This window comes from Ictalurus punctatus, chromosome 8 (genome assembly GCF_001660625.3).
Source record: "Ictalurus punctatus breed USDA103 chromosome 8, Coco_2.0, whole genome shotgun sequence".
NCBI classification, from domain to species: Eukaryota; Metazoa; Chordata; class Actinopteri; order Siluriformes; family Ictaluridae; genus Ictalurus; species Ictalurus punctatus.
Window position 1 is genome coordinate 3,328,987 of NC_030423.2, and position 19,659 is coordinate 3,348,645.

The 19,659-nt window shown below is 40.5% G+C and overlaps 1 protein-coding gene across 1 annotated transcript in view; it reads right to left on the reverse strand.

The window, feature by feature from the left end:
• Nucleotides 1-1,043: 1,043 nt before the first annotated feature.
• Nucleotides 1,044-19,659, reverse strand: part of nexmifb (neurite extension and migration factor b) — a 62,644-nt gene continuing 44,028 nt past the window's right edge. Inside the window, exons 2-3 of the mRNA XM_017473458.3 lie at nucleotides 16,980-17,128; nucleotides 1,044-12,554 (exon numbers count right to left, since the gene is read on the reverse strand). Coding sequence (XP_017328947.2) covers nucleotides 8,524-12,554; nucleotides 16,980-17,079 — 4,131 coding nt within the window. The 5' untranslated portion in view covers nucleotides 17,080-17,128 and the 3' untranslated portion in view covers nucleotides 1,044-8,523. The remainder of the gene's footprint in view (nucleotides 12,555-16,979; nucleotides 17,129-19,659) is intronic.

A 19,659-nucleotide genomic window follows, 5' to 3' on the forward strand; every position in this document is an offset into this window, starting at 1 on the left:
CAACTAAAATAACATGTTTTGTATATGAATAATACTGTCAAGTTTAAATGGCTTTTTTTTTATTTTTATTTTTTATCATGTTTACAGCATTTAGTAGACGCACTTATGAGGGAAAGGTTGTTTAAAGACCGATATGATTTTCTTTGGAAGATGGAAACTGGTTATAAATCGATTCAGTATGCCGTGACCGATTTAACCACTTGGCAACAGTTCCAGTGAATCGGCTGAGACAATTAAAACGACTTTAAAATAACGGTTACACCAACTAGTCAGAGTTGAGTTTGTTGTGTTTTAATGTTAGAAATATTATTTAAATCAAATGGTAAAATCACAATTTAAGTCCATTTCACTTCCAGCTGTAGCACTACAAAATGTAGAAAAGTTCACAAGGTTGAATACTCATGAAAGGCACTGGATCGATTTGGGGCTGTTCATTTTCTGTGGCTGATATGAACTTCTGGGTCATGAGTGGAAGTCAAGTCGACAGCTTCAGAATGCTCGTAGTTTGCATCATGCGAGTACCATCATTTCTACCATAATTTAAAAACCAAACATTTGGTGAATCACGCGAATAAAAGAAACACTTTCATATTAATTACTGTTTATCCACTTCAGGGTGTTTTTTTTTTACTAATCAAGAAATGCCTTAAAGTACATTTTTTTGTTGGCTGGTAGAAATAGAAAGTCATTTATGATCACAATAGGCACAAGCGTGGTTTTAAAAACAGAAGCTGTTTTCAACTGTTTTTCAATTCAAAGACCGATATTGACCTGAGAAGTTACTAATTGTGTTAAATGGCCAGAGTGGAAGTGTTCTGGAGTTAACTAGAACTGCCTAGTTAATTCTTAATGCTGCAAACAAGGAAAATGAAAAAAATGGCATACATTGCACCCACGTAACAAATGTTCATTAGGCCTATGATTAAGAACAGCATGTGAACTGCCACGGTTGACATCTACAAGTCATGCAGCTAAGAAGATTTGGGAAGCTAAAAAAAGAGATCGTGACAGGACAAAGTTTGACGATTTCCAAAAGCAGCATTCAAAATCTCATTTTAATTTGTATATTTACTCCATAAACATTATTACAAAACTCAGCAAGTTACCAATATTACATTGTCACCATACAGGCGGGTTCACAAATATTTAAAACTTTTGCAACAGTTACAACATAAACCAAAAAATACTAGAATAATTTACATGAAAAAATCTATAAAACAGCAAATAGTTCACAAATTAGATTTTTGTCTTCGTTTTTCTTCAATTATGTATTTGTGTTTTTCACAGTAACACAATACTCCCACAACAAGGTCGATTTCGTCGTACAAAACTCCCAACAAAAATGTCGATCATTTTTTTTATTATTGAATTTTTTTTTTTAGGTTACTTGATATTTTGGTTTTTAAAACCAGAAACCTTTTTATTATCCATCCTTTTCACTGCCTGCATAGGCACAAAAAAGGTTACTCACACATACTAATACTTCACAGCACTTTCTAAGAAAAATATACACTTACAAAATATGTTACAAATTGGCACGGAGAAAAATATACAGTATTTTTTGTTATGTCAAGAGTTTGTTAAGAATCCCTCTAATATCAACTCTAGACAATATTTATAAAGCTCAATAATCTTTTTTTTTTTTTAAATCAAAAAGTAATCCAATTAACGTCAAATAATTATGGTGTGGATACATCAAACATAACCATATATTATACATTCATAAAGAGAGGATTAGGGGTTTTTGTCTGGTTTATAACTATATATATTTAGATATAGTCATATCAGGGAGGACAACATTTGCTTTCTTAGCACCAGTAAAGAAGAGGCAGCTCAACAGTGGCACACTGTACAAATCTCAGAGAAGTACATTCAATTGAAAATAGGCAGAAATGAAAGAAGGCAGGCAAGAGGGCATGACAGCCCATGTGCAGTGTTTTTTTTTTTTCTTTTTCTTTTTTTCCATCACCAGCATGTCCTGGACCTTAATTATGGCATGCTAGACAGAATGGAGGGAGGCAAAAGGACATAGAGCAAAACTGAGAAAAAATGTTATGTTGAAGTGCTGCAGTAATGAATGAACATACAGTACTTTTAGGCTTTAATGCATTTTCCATGTCCTTTCAAACCTCGAAAATATTTTCAAGAATGTTCACTTTTAAATCAGATGTGAACAAATACAACATGGACATATACTCACCAGCCACTTTAATAGGAACACCTGTATTGTGTGCAGGTCATCCAATCACGTATCAGCAGCACAATGCATAAAACTAAGACGTTAGAGATCAAGAGCTGTAGTTAATATTTAAATCTAACAACAGAGTGGGGGACGAATCTCAGTCATCTCAGTGAGTTTGAAAATGGCTTTTTTGGTGCCAGACGGGTTGAGTATTTCAGAAACTGCAGAATCTCCTGGGATTTTGTGAACATTAACTGAATCTCTTGACCCGTATGAAAAAAGAATCCGTATGACATTTTGCATTGTGCTGCTGCCACATGATTGGCTGACTGGGTAACTGCATGATTAAGCAGAAGTACAAGCGTTCCTAATAAAGTGGCTGTTGGGTGTTAAATGGATCATTCAAGTTCAGTGATTAATTCCGTACTATCCAAACTAGAATATTAGTGAATATATCTGTACATATGTAGAAATAGGTCCTGGTTCTTGGCTTAGTTAGCCAGTACACAAAAGAACTGAATCCCCAAATGCAGCATCTCCTATACAGCAAGCAAATTTCTTGACATTCATAGATGTTAACAAGTGTGACCTGTTTCCAGTAAGCATTTATGAGTGAAACCTTCACAGTTGAAATTCCAGACAAAGGCACATTTACCTAATAATTCCAACACCTACTGCACAATATTTCCATTCAGATATACAAAATGCAGGCAGTAAGTGCAATGTACTTCAGTAATCACTGGGAAAAATCAGTAATGGCAAAATATTTCAGGTACAAGTGTGTGTGTGTATGTGTATTGGAATGGCAAGGCCAATTCATTTGTTTTGTTGTAGAGTGAAGACATTTGGGTTTGAGATCAAAAGATGAATGTGAGGAGTTTAGAATATCAGCTGTTATCTCCTGATATTTATATGTAGACGTGTTAAATGACATAAAATATAGCACATTTTGTATCAGACCATCCAATTTGTAGGCGAGCATAAGTATTGGAACATATGACTGACCGGTGTTCCATATTACCCAGGTGTGTCCTGTTAGATTGATTGTTTAAACAATAAATATCTCTGAACATCTACTCTTGGTTTTAGAATTCGGTTGCACCTGTGAAGACTGCGTCTGTTGTTAAAAAGGATGAACCAACATGAAGATCAGAGAGCTGTCTATGGGAGAAAAGCGAGCTATATCGAAGCTGAGAAAAGAGGGGAAATCGATCAGAGGTGTTGCACAAAGATTGGGACTAGCCAAAGAACAACTTGGAAAGTCCTGAAAAAGAAAGAAACCACTGGTGTATTGAGAAACAGACACCTAATGGGTCGGCCGATGACAGAAACACACTGAGAGCTGTGAAGAAAAACCGAAAAAGAACAGTCAGTGACATCACCAACAACCTCCATAGGGCAGGGGTGAAGGTATCACAATCCACCGTTCGAAGAAGACTTCAAAAGCAGAAATAAAGAGGCCATACAGCAAGATGCAAACCAGACATCAGCAGTAAGAATCAGAAAGCCAGATTGGAAATCGCAAAGGAACCAAGATTAACCTCTACCAAAGTGATGGATTGGTCAAAGTGTGGAGAAAGAAAGGATCTGCTCATGATCAAAAACATACAAGCTTTTCTGTGAAACATGGTGGAGGTAGTGTCATGGCTTGGGCTTGCACGGCTGCTTGTGGAACAGGCTCACATTCATCTTCACTGATGATGGAACTCATCATGGGTGCAGCAGAATGAATTCAGAAGTTTACAGGTACATTTTGTCTGCCAATTTACAGAGAAATCCAAATGAATCGGGAGGAAATTTATCATGCAGCAAGGCAAGGATCCAAAACACACTGCCAACTCAATAAAGGACTTTATCAGGGGGGAAAGGTGGAAGGTTTTAGACTGACCAAGACAATTATCAGACCTTCACCCAATTGAGCAACATTTCACCTCCTGAAGAGAGGACTGAAGGGAGACACCCCCCAAAACAAACAGCGACTGAAAGAAGCAGAAGAAGAAGCCTTTATTTGTCACATATACAGTACAGCACCGTGAAATTCTTTTCTTCACATATCCCAGCTTGTTAGGAAGTTGGGGTCAAAGCACAGGGTCAGCCATGATACGGCGCCCCTGGAGCACATAGGGTTAAGGGTCTTGTTCAAGGGCCCAATACTGGCAGCTTGGTGGTGCTGGGACTTGAACCGTTGAGCCACCACTGCCCTGAAGATGTTGCGGAAAAAGCCTGGAAAAGCACAGAAGAAGAATCCAGCAATTTGGTGATGTCAATGAGTCACAAGCTTGATGGCAAGCAACGGATATGCAAGCAAATATTAAGTGTTATTTACTTTAATAGTTATTTGTTCCTATACTTTTGCTTGCCTAAACATTGTGTGGTCTGATACAAAAGGTTCTATGTTTTATGTTGTTTTACACATCTAGATGTAATTACAAGGAAATAAAAGCTGAAATTTTAAACGCTCGTCCCATATCCATCTTTTGATCTCAAACCCAAATGTCTTTGGTGTATGGCACAAACAAATGAATTGTCCTTGCCGTCCCAATAGTTCCGGAGGAGATTGTATGTATGATGATGACCATTTAAATGGCTGGATATTGATATTATTTCACCATATAATGTGTTCGATATGTAATATGCAACATAGGGAAAAATCTAATTCACATACAGTCAGATCCATAAGTATTTGGACAGCGACACAGTTTTCGTAATTTTACCTCTGTACACCACCACAACGGATTAGAAATGAAGCAATCAGTATGTGATCGACATGTAGACTTCCAGCTTTAATAAAGGGGTTTAACAAAAATATTGCATTAACAATTTAGGAATTACAGCCATTTTTAAAGAGTCCCTCCATTTTCCCAGGCTCAAAAGTAATTGGACAATTGACTGATAAGCAGTTTCATGGCCAGGTGTGGCCTGTTTCCTCATTATTTCATGAGAAATTAAAGAAATAATAGGTCTGGAGTTGATTCAAAGTGTTGAATTTGCATTAGGTGAATTTGCATTTATGGGAACTCTCAATGTGCGGTCCAATATGTCGATGCAAGTGAAGGAGGCCATCATTAGGCTGAAGGGAAAAAAAAATACAGACTTATCAGAGAAATAGCAGAATATTTAGGAGTGGCCAAATCAACAATTTGGTACATTCTTAAAAAGAAGGAATACACTGGCAAGCTCAGCAATACCAAAAGGCCCGGAAGACCACGGAAGACAACTAAGGTGCAGAATTCTTTCCTCGGTGAAGGAAAAACCCCTTCACAACATCTAGCCAAGTCTAGAACACTCTCGAGGAGGTAGGCGTATCACTGTCAAGGTCTACAATCAAGTGACGCTTTCACGAATGTAAACACAAAGGGTTTACCTCAAAATGCAAACCACCGGTAGCACTCAAGAACAGAAAGGCCAGATTAGATTTTGCTAGAGAACATCTAGAAAAGCCTGCCCAGTTCTGGAACAAGATTCTTGGGAAAATGAAATTTAGATTTCACTTGTACCAGAATGATGGGAAGAGAAGAGTGAAAGTGATGAGTGATGGGAGAAAGAAAGGAAAGTCTCATGATCCAAAGCATACCACATCATCTGTCAAACATGGTGGAGGCAGTGTAATGGCATGGGCATGCGTGGCTGCCGATGGATCTGGGTCAGTTGTGTTTATTGATGATGCAACTGCTGACAGAAGTAGCAGGATGAATGTGTTCTGACGTGTATAGAGCTATACTTTCTGCTCAGATTCAGTCCAATGCTGCAAAACTGATAGTACTGTATAATGACGCAAAACATACAGCGAAAGCAACCCAAGAGTTTCTTAAGGCAAAGAAATGGAATGTTCTTAAATGAGTCCACCACATGACCTCAACATTATACTTATAATTGTTAGTTTGTCCAATTACTTTTGATCCTGTGAAAATGAAGGGACTATGTAAAAAAAAATAGCTGTACTTGAATTAAACTCCGTGAATTAACGCTGAACGTCTACACTTCACATCTTGATTGCTCAATCCATCGTGGTGGTGTACAGAGGCAAAATAACAAAAATTGCGTCATTGTCCAACTACTTATGAACCTGAACATACATTTCAAATTTCAAACACCGTAAATGCCTTACACAGCTTTGCATTGGTATAATGCTAATGTCGCTAATAAGTAGTAGAAGTTTACGATCATTAATTACTACCGCCCACAATCGACCAATTAAGGTAAAAACGCATGCCCATGTCCTCAGACACCTTGACCTTGGCTAAATAATAATTTTTTATATGACAATGTCACCGATAACAAAATAAGCATGTACTTTAAAATAATGTTCAAACTATATTTTCAACCAACTCGCGTCTAGCTTTCTATATACCGCCCTTCAAGCGTTTGCTGTGTAGGATAACTGGCTATAAAAAAAAGTTTGTTGTGTTTAACATTGTTAACGCATAAAGCTCCCACAACTGTATCACAAGAAGATGCAGTTTACCATGCATGCACATTCACACCTTGGAGCAATTTAGTATCACTAATCTGCCTACCTACATGTTTTCGGAGAAGTAGGAGGAAACCCGACACAAAACTCCATGCAGACGGTAACCCAAGCACAGACTCGAACCCAGGACCTTGGGGCTGAGAGGCAGCAACGCGACCCGCTGTGCTACTGTGCCACCCTTTGACTGAAAGATTTGTAAGAAATCTCCTATAAATGTATCTCCAAGTCTACCTGACCAGTTCATTGTCTCGATAGAAAACAATTCGCTACCTCATGATTATGTGAATAAGTCGTCTTTATCTTGAGATCATTTGGAGGAAAGAAAAAAAAAAATGGATGGCCTTTCGGACCTTCGTAAATCAGTACTTCCATTATGCGTTTGTTAGCCATGTAGTTCCTGAAGCAGAATCTGACTACCAAAATATTTTAAGATTTTTGTACATTTTTATCTTTCCTGAATTGACTGACTAATCCTTCTTGCGTTGGAGGCATGTAGAAACGTATGTGAATTATGTGCATTTCTCCCAAAGTATTCCTTTTAATTTCAGCACTCATTTGAAATAACTTGAAACGAGCATTCCCATTCATTTCAGTAAAAGGAATCAAATAATCATTACCATGCTCACCCTTTAATGTCAGTATGGTGTCCTTGTCTACCCAGAAGGGACAGCGTCCATATCTTCTTCTGTGCTTTTCATCATTTCTTGTTTGTCTTTATTTTCAAAGCCACATAATGCTGAGGTAAATTGATTTTGGCAAGTCAGTGGAAAAAAACAAAAAAACAAAACAAAAAAAAGAACAGTTCAGTCTCGCTGTTTTGGTTATGTGAGTGGCTATGTACCACTGTCAGCTGCAGGTGCTCTTCACAATATAGGATCCCAAAAGGAAAGAGGAAAAATCTGGAATGTTAACTCTCAGTCTTGAAAAGGGTATGGCCAAACTTCTTATGAATAGTAAAATTCAAGAGCCAGTATTTATATTGATAATAAATTTGCACAGAGTTTACATTTGGCACATTGATCTTTAGAATTCATGTTGTCATTAAATAGTGCATTTCTGTACAGGGACACCCGAAAAAGTGAGTTTCCATGGCTTAGAAATGTCCCTCTAAGATAAGTTCCAGTAATACTCCTGTAAAAGCATAGTAAAAGCATAAGAATAAAATTATAATTCCAAGCCATCAGTAAGAAAAAATAGGACAAAACATTAATCTGATATGTCTTTGATACAAAATGGTCCCAAATATGTGCTATTGATGTTTTTAGGGCCTACAAAGGATGTCGCTTATCCAAGCTAGCAGGATGAGCATTTTCGATTGAAAAAGTCAGGCAGTTTGAGGGAGAGAGCAAGACGAGGTCATCCTGTTTTGCATACAAAATCTAATTATGGAGCTTACTTTACACAACAGCATTTTTTTTTTTTTAAATCCAAATAGCTACGTTTCAAACAAAGAAGTATAATATCACATGTTTAGGGTAGCAAATTTCACTTTTAAAAAATGGCTCCCAAGAAGACACATTGCATTTATGAAGGTGTTTTTCTTTTTTTTTCTTTTTTTTTTTATCTTCAGACAAAAATAACCAAAACAACTACAAGGAAAAAATTGCAAAAGCATGAAGAAAATGCAGCCATGGTAGGTTAAAATCTCAATCAAGCCTTGCACAATCACTCAATAGGTAGTTTGTAAGTACATGTAGTTTCTCATGCAAGATATCTATATCTTCTTCAGAGGGCCAAAATAAGGAGGGTGGGGTCAAGGGTAATTCCATGCATCTCTGGCTTTGAGTCAGTGCGGGTATGCCAGGGACTAAGGGCTGAGCAGGAAGTGGGGGAAAGTGAGGAACGTGCATCAGCAGCTAGTTACAAAATATTACCTCAGTTTTTCAAATGAGGTCATCAATGCTATGTCCTTATTTGGATCAGCCCGCTTGCCTTTAACGTTTTCAATCCGAGGGAATTTCGCGCTGGTTTTGTGACGGTACATTTTTTTGTGTGCAGGTCCATTTGTGCCTGGTACTCCAAGATTAGACTTATCGAACATGTTACAGCCCAGAGTCAACTGGGGGAAAAGTGGATGAGAGGCATTGAACTTAGTTTGATTTTTGCCACATTTTCCCCCTCCCCCTCCTTTCTTGCCTTTTGTACCTTCAGCTGACACGGCACCTTTTTTCTTGGGCTCAGATGAGGTTCCTGCCAGGATTTTGAGAGTCTTTAACTTTAGACTGTTTGCCTCTGAGGGTAAACAGATGTCTGTTGCAGGACCCCATATTGGCTCGATCGAGGTCATCATGAAACGCTGCACTTCGGCCATCCCTGATACTATGTTAGAGAGGATGTTGGATGGCTCTTCAAACTCTCGCTGGTCATCTGTGTAACTCTTGGTCTCTGACCAGCCTATTCCTGGCCAGTCCTCAGAGCTGCTATCGGTCAGCTGGTGTGTCATACACTTTGAGTCCTCGAGATGACCTTTAGTCTTTTCATCCAGTAAGGCTTTCAGCTTTTTGGATGCTCGCGAATTTTGTCGTGGGGTCTTGACCTTCTCTCCCTTTGCAGCTTTTGGTTTGGTTGCTTTGCTTTTTTTAGCACTTTGTCCTGAAGTTTGCTTGTTGCCGCTTTTCCTCTTTGAGCCCTTTTTCCCACTGATCATGTCAGGACCATGCTCATCAAAGTCAGTTTCTTTTATTGACTTCTTTTCCAGGCTTATATGGTTGTCATTACTAGAACTGTGCGACTGATACTGGTGATTATCTACTGCGAATCCAGCCAGGTGTTCTTGGTGTTCTATCATGTTGCAATTCCATTTCACCTCTTGAGCTCCCTCCAGTGTCAGCTCAGACCCATTCTGGAGAACCTTGGGATTTCCCAATATCTTCAACTCTCGCCATGTGACCTGCGGGGACAAGTTGGGTGTCTCAGGAGGTGAGAGCTCTGACAGTGATGCATGTCTGAATTTATCAGGAGTGAAGTTGGAGATATCTAGCAAGTCTGTTGACTCCCTCAATGGCGTGATTGCATCAATGCTCTGCTGAATCACCAGTTTGGGACTGCAGTGAGCCAGAAAATTCTCGTTCACATTATTCTCGCCATCTTTCTCACAAGACTTGAGACTTAGAGAGCTGTAATTGCTGGAAGTAGCTGACAACGAGCCAACTGAGTCGAAACTGATGAGCCTTCCACTGTCACTGTGCAGTGTCCCTCTTTGAACCTGGAGCTGGCCTTCCATGCTGGGAACTTGACATGCTTGGAAATCTGAATCAGGTGGCAGTGCCTGCTCAGGCATGTAATTTTTTTCATAAAGCATTCTATTGGTGTCCAGCCCCAACTGACTGTACCCTGGAACTGCAAGGTTCGCTGAGATTGGCAAAGACATGGTACTAGGGAAGTTGTTGGGTAAGACTGCTGTCTCAGGGATATCAGTAGTGAACTGCTGATTTGGGTCAAGCTGGGTGTGCCACATTTGAGTGAGACTCGGGCAGTTCTGAGGAGACTGTTGGAGCTCCGATTCAGAGGGTGGGGAGAGTACACAGCTTTGGGCCAGCTGAAGAGAAGCAAATTGCTGCTCTTCCAGAGACAGACCCAGAGATTGTTGCCTAGGGTTCTGCTGAGGAAAAAAGGTGGCGCCAGAGCCACCCAAGGAGTCTGAGGCTTCCAACAATGTCTGCAGATAGCCACCAGGGATAACAGACATACCTGTGGCCACATCATCAGATGATGTAGCTTTGTTATAGGAGCATGTGTCAGACATGAAAACTATTTTTTCAGTGGTCTCAGCTGTTTGACTCTGAGGACTGTGTGCAGCTGAGTTGATCTCTGTTTCATTCCCACCCCCTACTGTGTCCTTGTTTTCTGCCACAGCACATGCTTCAGTCTTGTTTGTCTTGCTTTCACAGTTCTCTTCAAATTTCTTCATTTTCTCGCTTCTGAGCCTTGCTTCGCTTTTGAATTTCCGGATTCTAACCATTTTATTTCCTATTCTCCTCTCCTCCCTCTCTTGTGATCTGCTTTTTGGGGTAACGATTTGTATGATGTCGTTCGGACCTAATGTACTTGAACAACTGGGGCTGGATATTGTTAACGGTCTTTCTCTGGGAGCTGTGTCTTCTTTAGAGGCAGATTCCTGCCTTAGGTCAGAGTAAGAGAAGCCCTGTTTGTGGGGTGATTGCAGCACGGCTTGAATCCTCTGAATCCTAAGTCTGTTTGCTAGCTTGTATTTCCTTTTGGGAGGGCTAGAACTAAACGGTCGATTCCGGCCATTAAGATGAAAATTGTGTCGATCTTCTGCATGCAGTCTAAGCTGTTCTTCATGCTCCCTCTGTTTCTTCTGCCAGAAATCCTTCAGAGGAGCCAGTTTTTCATATTCACTAACTGCGTTCTCGTTTAAACTTACAGTCGTGACTGTTGGATCAGTTTTGCCGAGCTTTACGCACATGTGTTTTTCTCCTTTGAACCTGTTGATGATAATATATTTGATTATCACGGGCGGCTCTTTGCGGGAAGATTTTCTTCTCTTTTTAGGGCACCAGTCATCATCCTCGTCCTGTCTTGGACCGGAAGGTGCTTGTTCACGCTTTTCATTGTTTTTTTCACTTTCGATGGAGTCAACGTCATAAAGGTAGTCGTCACTGTACCTGACTTTTCTTTTCGCTCTTAGTCCATAGTTCAGGGGGTTGGAAGAGCAAACATTCTTTCGTGAAAACAAGGTTCTCTCTTTGCTCTCATGAAAAATGTCAATGGAGGACACAGTGCTAGAGCTGTCATCACTGTAGTCCTCCGAGTCTTCAGTTGAGTTGCTAGAATCGATAACGTAGTTAATTTTTGGACTGTAATCAGATGCCCTCTCTAAGGAGCTATCACTGCTATTTTCTTTATGTTCATTCTCTAATGCAAGGTCTTCAGGTTTAGATAAGAGGTCGTCTGCACTCTTCTTTACCACACTACCCTCTATTTTCGTGGAGTTTACCAGGACACTGGGAAAAAAGTTAAACTGTGTTTCCTCCTGCAGGACATTCGTCTTTTCCCTCATGTTGTCCTGGAAAGACTCGTAGCGGATTTTCAGTGAGCACATGTCAGTGCTCAGGGCAGAATCATCATCGTCGTCAAACATATAGTTATCCACATCCTCCTCCGAGAAAAGGTTTACTGAGAGCTCATTTTTGGAACATAGGTCCAGCAACTCCATTTTGCTCTCAGTAATAAACGACTCGATGTAACCCCAGTCCTGGTTTGAACTGGGGAGCAGACCATCCTCTCCATTGCATTTGTCCAGTAGAAGGCCTTCATAAATGTTTCTGGATGACTGATCTGGGTCATTTTCTGTTTTATCTAAATTCTTTTTCTCCCCCATCTGAGATTTAGGCATGGGAAAGCTCAAAAGCTGATCAGCCAGAATTTGCTCTGAGCAATTGCCTGTTTCACTGAGGCCCATACACTGCATGTTTGAGATGGAGCAAGTATCATACTCACGATTCATGTCAGTCATTTTTAAGTTGATAATGGGCTCATTAGCCAGTGCATCCTTGGTCTCAATGATGCAGCCCAGGCAAGTGCGGCTTTGCTGGATTAGGCAGTCCTCTGCCATCTCAGACATGCCCATTGGCTCCATCATGTTGAGGGGTGGTTTATTACTGTCCTCTGACAGGGACCAGGGATTTACATCCTTGGTAACACAAGCTGTGAGGGATATGGCACAGCTGCTGGATTCATCAGTGGGCTGCTCAGGAGTCTCAGTTAGAGTCTGTGGTGAGGGTAGGCTTGGGAGACAGTACTCTCTTAATGCCAGTGCTACTCTGTGGCCATCTGAACCACCTCTTTGGGCACTCAATACAGCAACCGAGGAGGATAGGGGGAAGGTGTTATCTGCAGCGCCATACAGCTTTAGATTACCTCTCAGCTCACATGATCCTACACAAAGAAACAAAAACATAATATCAGCACTACACAACATAGATATAACCAAGAAATAATGACATTAGATTCATTTTCACTTCGGAGTCCATCACTGAATCAATATAAGGACACAGTTCCTCGTACACTACGTGTCCAAAAGTATGTGGACACCTGACCGTCATGCGCAAACATGGGTCTTCCCAAAACTGTCGCCACAAAGTTGGGAGCACGCAATTGTCTAGAATGTCTTCGTCTGCTGTTGCATTAAGATTTTTCTTCACTGAAACTAAGAGGCCCAAACCTGTTCCAACATGACAGCGAGCACAAAAAGCGAGGTCCTTAAGAACGCAGTGGAAGAACTCAAATGGCCTGCGCAGGGCCCTGACCTCAACACCTTTGGGATGAATGGTGACAACGTGCCAAGCTTCATCGCCAGACATAACTGCCTGACCTCTCTAAAGCTCTTGCGGATGAATGGGCAAATCCCCAGAGCCAGGCTCCATAATCTACTGGAAGAGTGGAGCTTATTATAAGCGCAAAAGGGGATTAAATCAGGAATTGGATGTTCAACCCAAGCACATATGGGTGTGATTGGTAGGTGTCCACATACATTTGGCCATATAGTGTATATCAAGGGTTGAAAGCTAGTTAATCCAAAAGATATACAGTACGCTTGCTTGATTTGAATCATTCATCTGTATCAGCTGAAGCAGACAATGTACACACACAAGCAAAAAGCAAAAGAAAGCTTAATTTTATTGGCTTGCAGTACGTTATAAAGGCGCTATTCAGATTTATCTGTGTGCCGCACACCCTTCCTTATACAAATAGTAACAGGACTTTCAGACTGTTCTTAATCCAGCTTGGGTTAAGGTTGAAAATCCAAAATTACTCAGCACATTTTTAAAAAAAAAGAAAAAAAAAAAAGAAGAAGAAGAGGAATCCATTTTCAATTTGAGTAGCATTTCAGACACGATTTCGAATGAGACATAACTTAACTAAATATTTCTTTCAGTTGAAGACATGGAAATGCTTTAAATAGCTTGGACTACAAAGTAGCACTCAAAATTGCTGCATAGAATGCTTATCTCCTGAAATTAGAGTACCTTGTTTGCATGTTTTAAGGGTACTAATTTCAGTGCCGCATAAGTACCACTGTAAGAGCCTTTGCATTTGGAAAATTGAAAACCAAATCCTCCTACAACAAGGCTGAAACCGGGTACAAATGAAAAAAAAATTCCATGATGTATAAATGAATAAGTAATAGCGCAACCACTTAATAAGGGCTTTGTTAAATTCTGATTTAAAAAATAAATAAAAATAATAATAGAGGAATGCCTTGCAATGATTGGCAGCCTGCCCGGTGCACCCAGAGATAGGCTCCAGGTTTCCCCGTGACCCTGAAGGAAGGATAAGTGGTATAGAAGATGGATGGATGGATGCCTTGCAATGTGTTCGAGTGGAATCCTGCTCAGCAAACAATTTATAGAATATCTGGCTGGTTATAAGGTTGTGTTGCACTGTAACAGCTGAGAAGCTAATGGTCCAGCTGAAAACAGATGGTTGCATGAGAGCATGCTACCCCTCCAAGTCAAAACACTAATCCCAACCATCAAATCTAGGGGCACATTATAATCAAAATACCACAGGAACATGTTCAAAAAATAAAATTGTTTTGAAAGATGATCGCAGCCTAAACCTGGACTGATACACAAAGTCAACGAAGAAAAGACAACAAAGGTTAATTAAGAGTAATGTAACCAGTACCTGTACATGAACTGCTTTTGTGTGATTTTTTTTGTTCAGGCTATCCCAGGGAGCATGGGGCACGAGGCGGGGTACACCCTGGACAGGGTGCCAGTCCATCGCAGGGCACAATCACATACACACTCACACACCCATTCATACACTACGGACACTTTAGACACGCCAATCAGCCTACCATGCATGTCTTTGGACTGGGGGAGGAAACCGGAGTTCCCGGAGGAAACCCCCGCAGCACGTGGAGAACACGCAAACTCCGCACACACAGGACCACGGTGAGAATCGAACCCCCGACCCTGGAGGTGTGAGGCGAACGTGCTAGCCACCGTGCGCCCCCGTATTAACAATATACTCATACTAAACATCCTTCAAACACACTTCGTACTGTTTGACGTTATACAACATAGTTGTAAAAAGGGTAACTTTTTAAGGGTTTTAAGGTAACGACACTAAACTTCATTTAGTGTCAGAGATGTCACTTCTCTCTTGCTCATTCGGGATGTAAATGCACATCTGGATTTCTGCAAAGCTTCTCGTTTGACAACATGTACTGTTAAAAATGCTATATGATTAAAAATTAAACTGGAACTGAATTGAATGACTTATAATGTATTCAATAGTAAATGAAGCTCAAGGTGAAACTACAAGAAAAATGTAGGAAGAAAACACTGTATTAACCGGATGGCGTTGACCTTCCAGGTCATCAGTGAACGATGTGTCCAATATCACAAAAATTCAACTCAAACGCTGTGATTTAAAATGAATTTTTGTTATATTTAAGTGTATTTGGCTTAAAGAAATCGATTTTATCAACTTAAAATTTTTGAGCTAATTAGTTTCCTCAAATTTTTTATCCGGATTTACAGTGTGGGTTGAAACCGAAAAACGTTTTGTTTTGTTTTTTTTAATAAAATTTTAGTGCACCATTTTATGACTGTACTCCATGTTCATGACACTCCATGGCAATTCACTATCTAACTATGTAACAGTTTTAGTTGTTATGTATTGGAATCGACTTTGCATGTTCGTCCAGAATCCTCAGCTGTTCCAACATCTGATTGCTCCTCTTTCTGCCAAGCTGTGGAGCAGAGTATCACAGGGAGTTGACAGAAGCTCACTAATTGGTTCTGACACTTGAGGGTGAGAGGGAAGTAGCATCACATATTTTGCTTGCTCTCAAATATCTGAAACATTTAAGAGTGTACATACAAAAAAAAAAAATAATAATAATAATAATAACTAAATCGGTTTTTGAGATAGTTGTTATTTTTATTCTATGTTCTACAACTGTGTAAAAATATTTTTTTTACAATCTCTGGGCAGCCATAAAGCAGCATATGGGGTTATCCTGACTTTTGGCAATAGGTTACGATGTCCTGAGCCTTACATTGCCAACATTGTTTATGCTAGACACACAGTAATGTGAACAACCTAAACCTTGTTTGACTGTTAGGATTTAAGAGGTTCTATCTAAATACCCTCATTAATGCCCCACATGCTCGAAAGTAAACATTGTTGGTTTATTAAAGTGGTCTGGACCCAGGCGGGTGGTGGCATCCCCAGACATTTGCAATTTGTAGTCAGTCTCCAATCCCCAGTCCAGGTTTGGTTTCTGCCAGATAGCTCTGTGAATAAATGACCACATGCCTGCCTGTTTTGAATTGGCAGGATGAAGGTCCTGGCTTATATGCTTGTATTCAGAGAAGCAAGTTTCTCTTCCATTGATTTGAGATGAGCCAAAAACGAAGCATGTCAAGACAACCGACAGGCTGCGAAAGCCTTATAATATGGTTATTCACAAACCTTACCCCATCTTCCTATGTTGAAATATTTACCAATGTGAGAGGAGGATATCAGCAGGAAGTCTACAGCTGGTAGAAATTAAAATATCACACTGGCAATTTCCCAATAACTTCGCACCGTGGAATTGAAGCGAAAGCCGCAGTGAACGAACACCATTTTCTTTTCTGACATTTCCAGCGTCCCGCCCGTTCTCTCATCCGACACTACACAACACCAAAGCACATAAATTCCAGGGGTGTAGAGAACGTGTGAGCAAGCAACTACCAGCATTTGTTAAAGCAGCTGTCAGTCTGGTCCTTAATGGTCTCTGGCATTTGTTAATGATGGCGAAAGATCAATGTATCCACACCAGATTTGGGTAATGAGTGCCGAGTAACTGCAGAATGATTCATCACTGTTCCCTGAAAAAAAAAAAAAAGAGGCTCTGATCCAGAGTTCAATGGTGCCGTTTTTCAATTGGTCAGACTGCGGATGTGCTCCGGTATTTATCTTTGCGACTATGACAATGGAGTCGGCTCGGCTCTTGGCTCCAAATCCCGCAGCTGGAATCGAGTAGGGGGCTGCTCGTGATAAACTAAAGCCTGACAGGCTTATAGACATTACGTAGAGATGCTACCTGCACTAGAGCATGTCACCGTATGCCAAGTGAATAACAAGCCAGTGAGCTAAGACTAGAGACTAAGGCAACAATTAGATAAATCCAGGCAAGAGAACGTGCAATGTCATGGAGTCTGCACTACCTCAAAGCATTTTCAATTTCTGCTCTTCATTTAACAAAAGAACAGTAGTCATCCTGAAAAGACAGAAAGCTAAGACTTTGTCTTCGGACTCATTTAACACCAATGGGGTCAGAAGAAAAATGAAAAACAGTACCAGATATCAGATTTTTTGCCTTATCGGTCTGGTCCAACGCACCGGTCTGCATTGAATTCAAAGCCGGTACAAGGAGACCGGTCTCCTTTAGGACATCCATCAATGAGAGAGGGCGTCGCTCCGCTCGTGCATCATCTCCACTGTCCCACCTGCAGAGAGAGGCAAACAGGACTTGACATATCGTGTTCTTACTGAACATGTCCTCTGGCCACGGCGACAGCTGAGAATGTATTTTTCAGTATGCTGACCTGTGCAGCGATTTAACTCCGATTCTACCGTGTCAAGCACCTGAGTCATTCACAGTATTAACTTGAGTTTGTAAATAGCTGCATCTACCATCACCAAGGTAACACAATACAACATGTTCCACTCAATTTCAACTTGACATTATAGTTGTTAACCCCAGGAACCTTGCTATGTAAACATAGATTTCAATTTATTATAAATAAAGTAGTCGGGCGCATTCGCCTCCTAATGTGTCGAATTAACATGTACTGAAGGAGCAGGTGAACCATGGAGCTGAATTTCAGTCACACCAGATGAAAGCAAAATGAGATTTCCAAGTAGAACTCTAACCATTTTATATGTAAGATTTATATATAAAGATCATGTATTACACAATGAGCAAAAAGGAAGGTTCAAAAAAGGAGACGAAGAGATTGTCCTTATCGAAAAGGAAGAAGTTTATGAGCAGGGAAGTCAGCCACAGGGCTGAAATAATACAGTTTGCACTGTGCATTGTGTGTGCTGTCAGTGAAGGCTGCCTAAAGCGGTGGAGAGCAAGAGAGGCCCTCTGCAGTCGCGCAGCCGTGCACACAATGTATTAAATGTCAGTTGAGGGATGTTGATTGCATGAAATAGCATCCCTCTGGCTTTTGCATTCAGCTGAAGAATAAACCAACATCCAACAATGTGCCCATGGCCCCCTAGCACAGGAAATCCTTCCATAATTGGCTTTGTGTTAAGCCGGCCTGTCACTCAACTTTTTTTTTTCTTTTCTTTTTTTAATGCTGTGTTTATTTAACCTTTGCTTAACTAGGATAGCCAATTAAGAACAAACTCATTTGAATGAATTAGTTATAAAAACCAGTGTCTTGCCCTTCCTGCAGCAACCTTTAAAATGGCCAATTTGCTTCTAATTTATTAGACGTGAATTTCACAGCAGTTATAAATGCCAAATCTTTTTCAAAAGGTTTATTCGGGGCAAAATGTATCTGCCAAGTGATGGAGTTTGATAATAGAACATGGCATCAAATTGACGCTGTTGTATCTATACGACACCAGTCGAGTACAGCAAAGGTCAAACGTGGGACCTCATATCCATCTCCAGGTAGAGGAAGTGAGTGTTTACGATGTTGCGTGGGGTGAGCCTCGTCTTTGGGCAAAAAGTCAATTAGGCTGTTTTACACTTGTATTGTTTCTAGAGAGGACGTATTCACTTAGGGATATTCGCTGAGAGAGACAAACAAACAGCTGAGAAATACAATAAAGCGGCGTTCTTGACTTACAGGACGAGCGAATACGACGTTGTTGATGATAGAAGGAATCACTGAGATGTGCTTTTTCGGGGGGTTTTAAGCACTTAAGACATGCATGCTTCGTGAACTTTGCTCATGAGTTAAGGTGCGTATTGCGTCTTGCACTCATTTCTAATGGCAATGCTTTCTGACACTGGCCTACGTGCTCAGGCTGCTTGCCCTTGCACTTAAAAGATCCTGTTTACACGCCATAACATCTTCAATGTAAAGTGCACAATGTCCATGAATTGCTATTTTAATTCTACACATCCTAAGACTGACCTGTAATGGCTGAATGAGGAATACCGTTCGTAGCCGTTTGACCAGCATCGTGTTCAACGGCATATAAAATGATCGGGATATTTAACAGAACAAGGAACATGCAGAGGTTGAATTAAAGGGATGATGGCTGACCGTGTGATAGTGCAAGAGTATGATAGTACAAGCCTGCCTTTAAACGCAAAGCTAACAAGCCTGGACAGCAGTGTGATTCATTCAAGTGGGCCCTGAACTCATTATCTACAAAGCCTGCCATTTAGACGTCCAGGCGCATGAAACCGACACAGCCCTTCACATCCACGTCCATAATTTCCACCCCGGGTTCTCCATTCATAGCTTTGCTCGTGTGAGGAATAGCGTTCGAGCGTCCCTGTCGTTATTCATACACACATCTACTGTATAGTAGTACCAGCAGAGATGCAGCATGAGAGAAAACACAGGAAGTAAGGCTATAGGAAGCATACATCGCCGACGCAGATCGTATCATCGTTGGAAAAGCATTATGATTTTTCAAGCCAAAATGCTCTAATACAGCGGTTTGAAATAGAACTAGTCTGTATATGCTTTAGTGAGCAGAAAATCCGTTCTAAAGGGCTTAACACCGCAGTGATGTTTAATTGCCACAATAAAACGAGTGGATGGTTGTTGTGGGAACTTGTGATAAAACACAAGTCTTACTTTCTCAGTTCTAAAGAATGATGGGGACCAAATCTCCCCACAACGATGGGAAAATCCGACAGCTGTGACCATTGTACGGATATTTGGTTGATCCCTACAAGGAAAGACCCCTTTTTTTTTTTTTTTTTTTTTTTTTTTTACAAAAACTGTGGGTTTCACCTAAAAAAATAAAATAACATTTAGGTGTAAGCATACCGATAATTAGC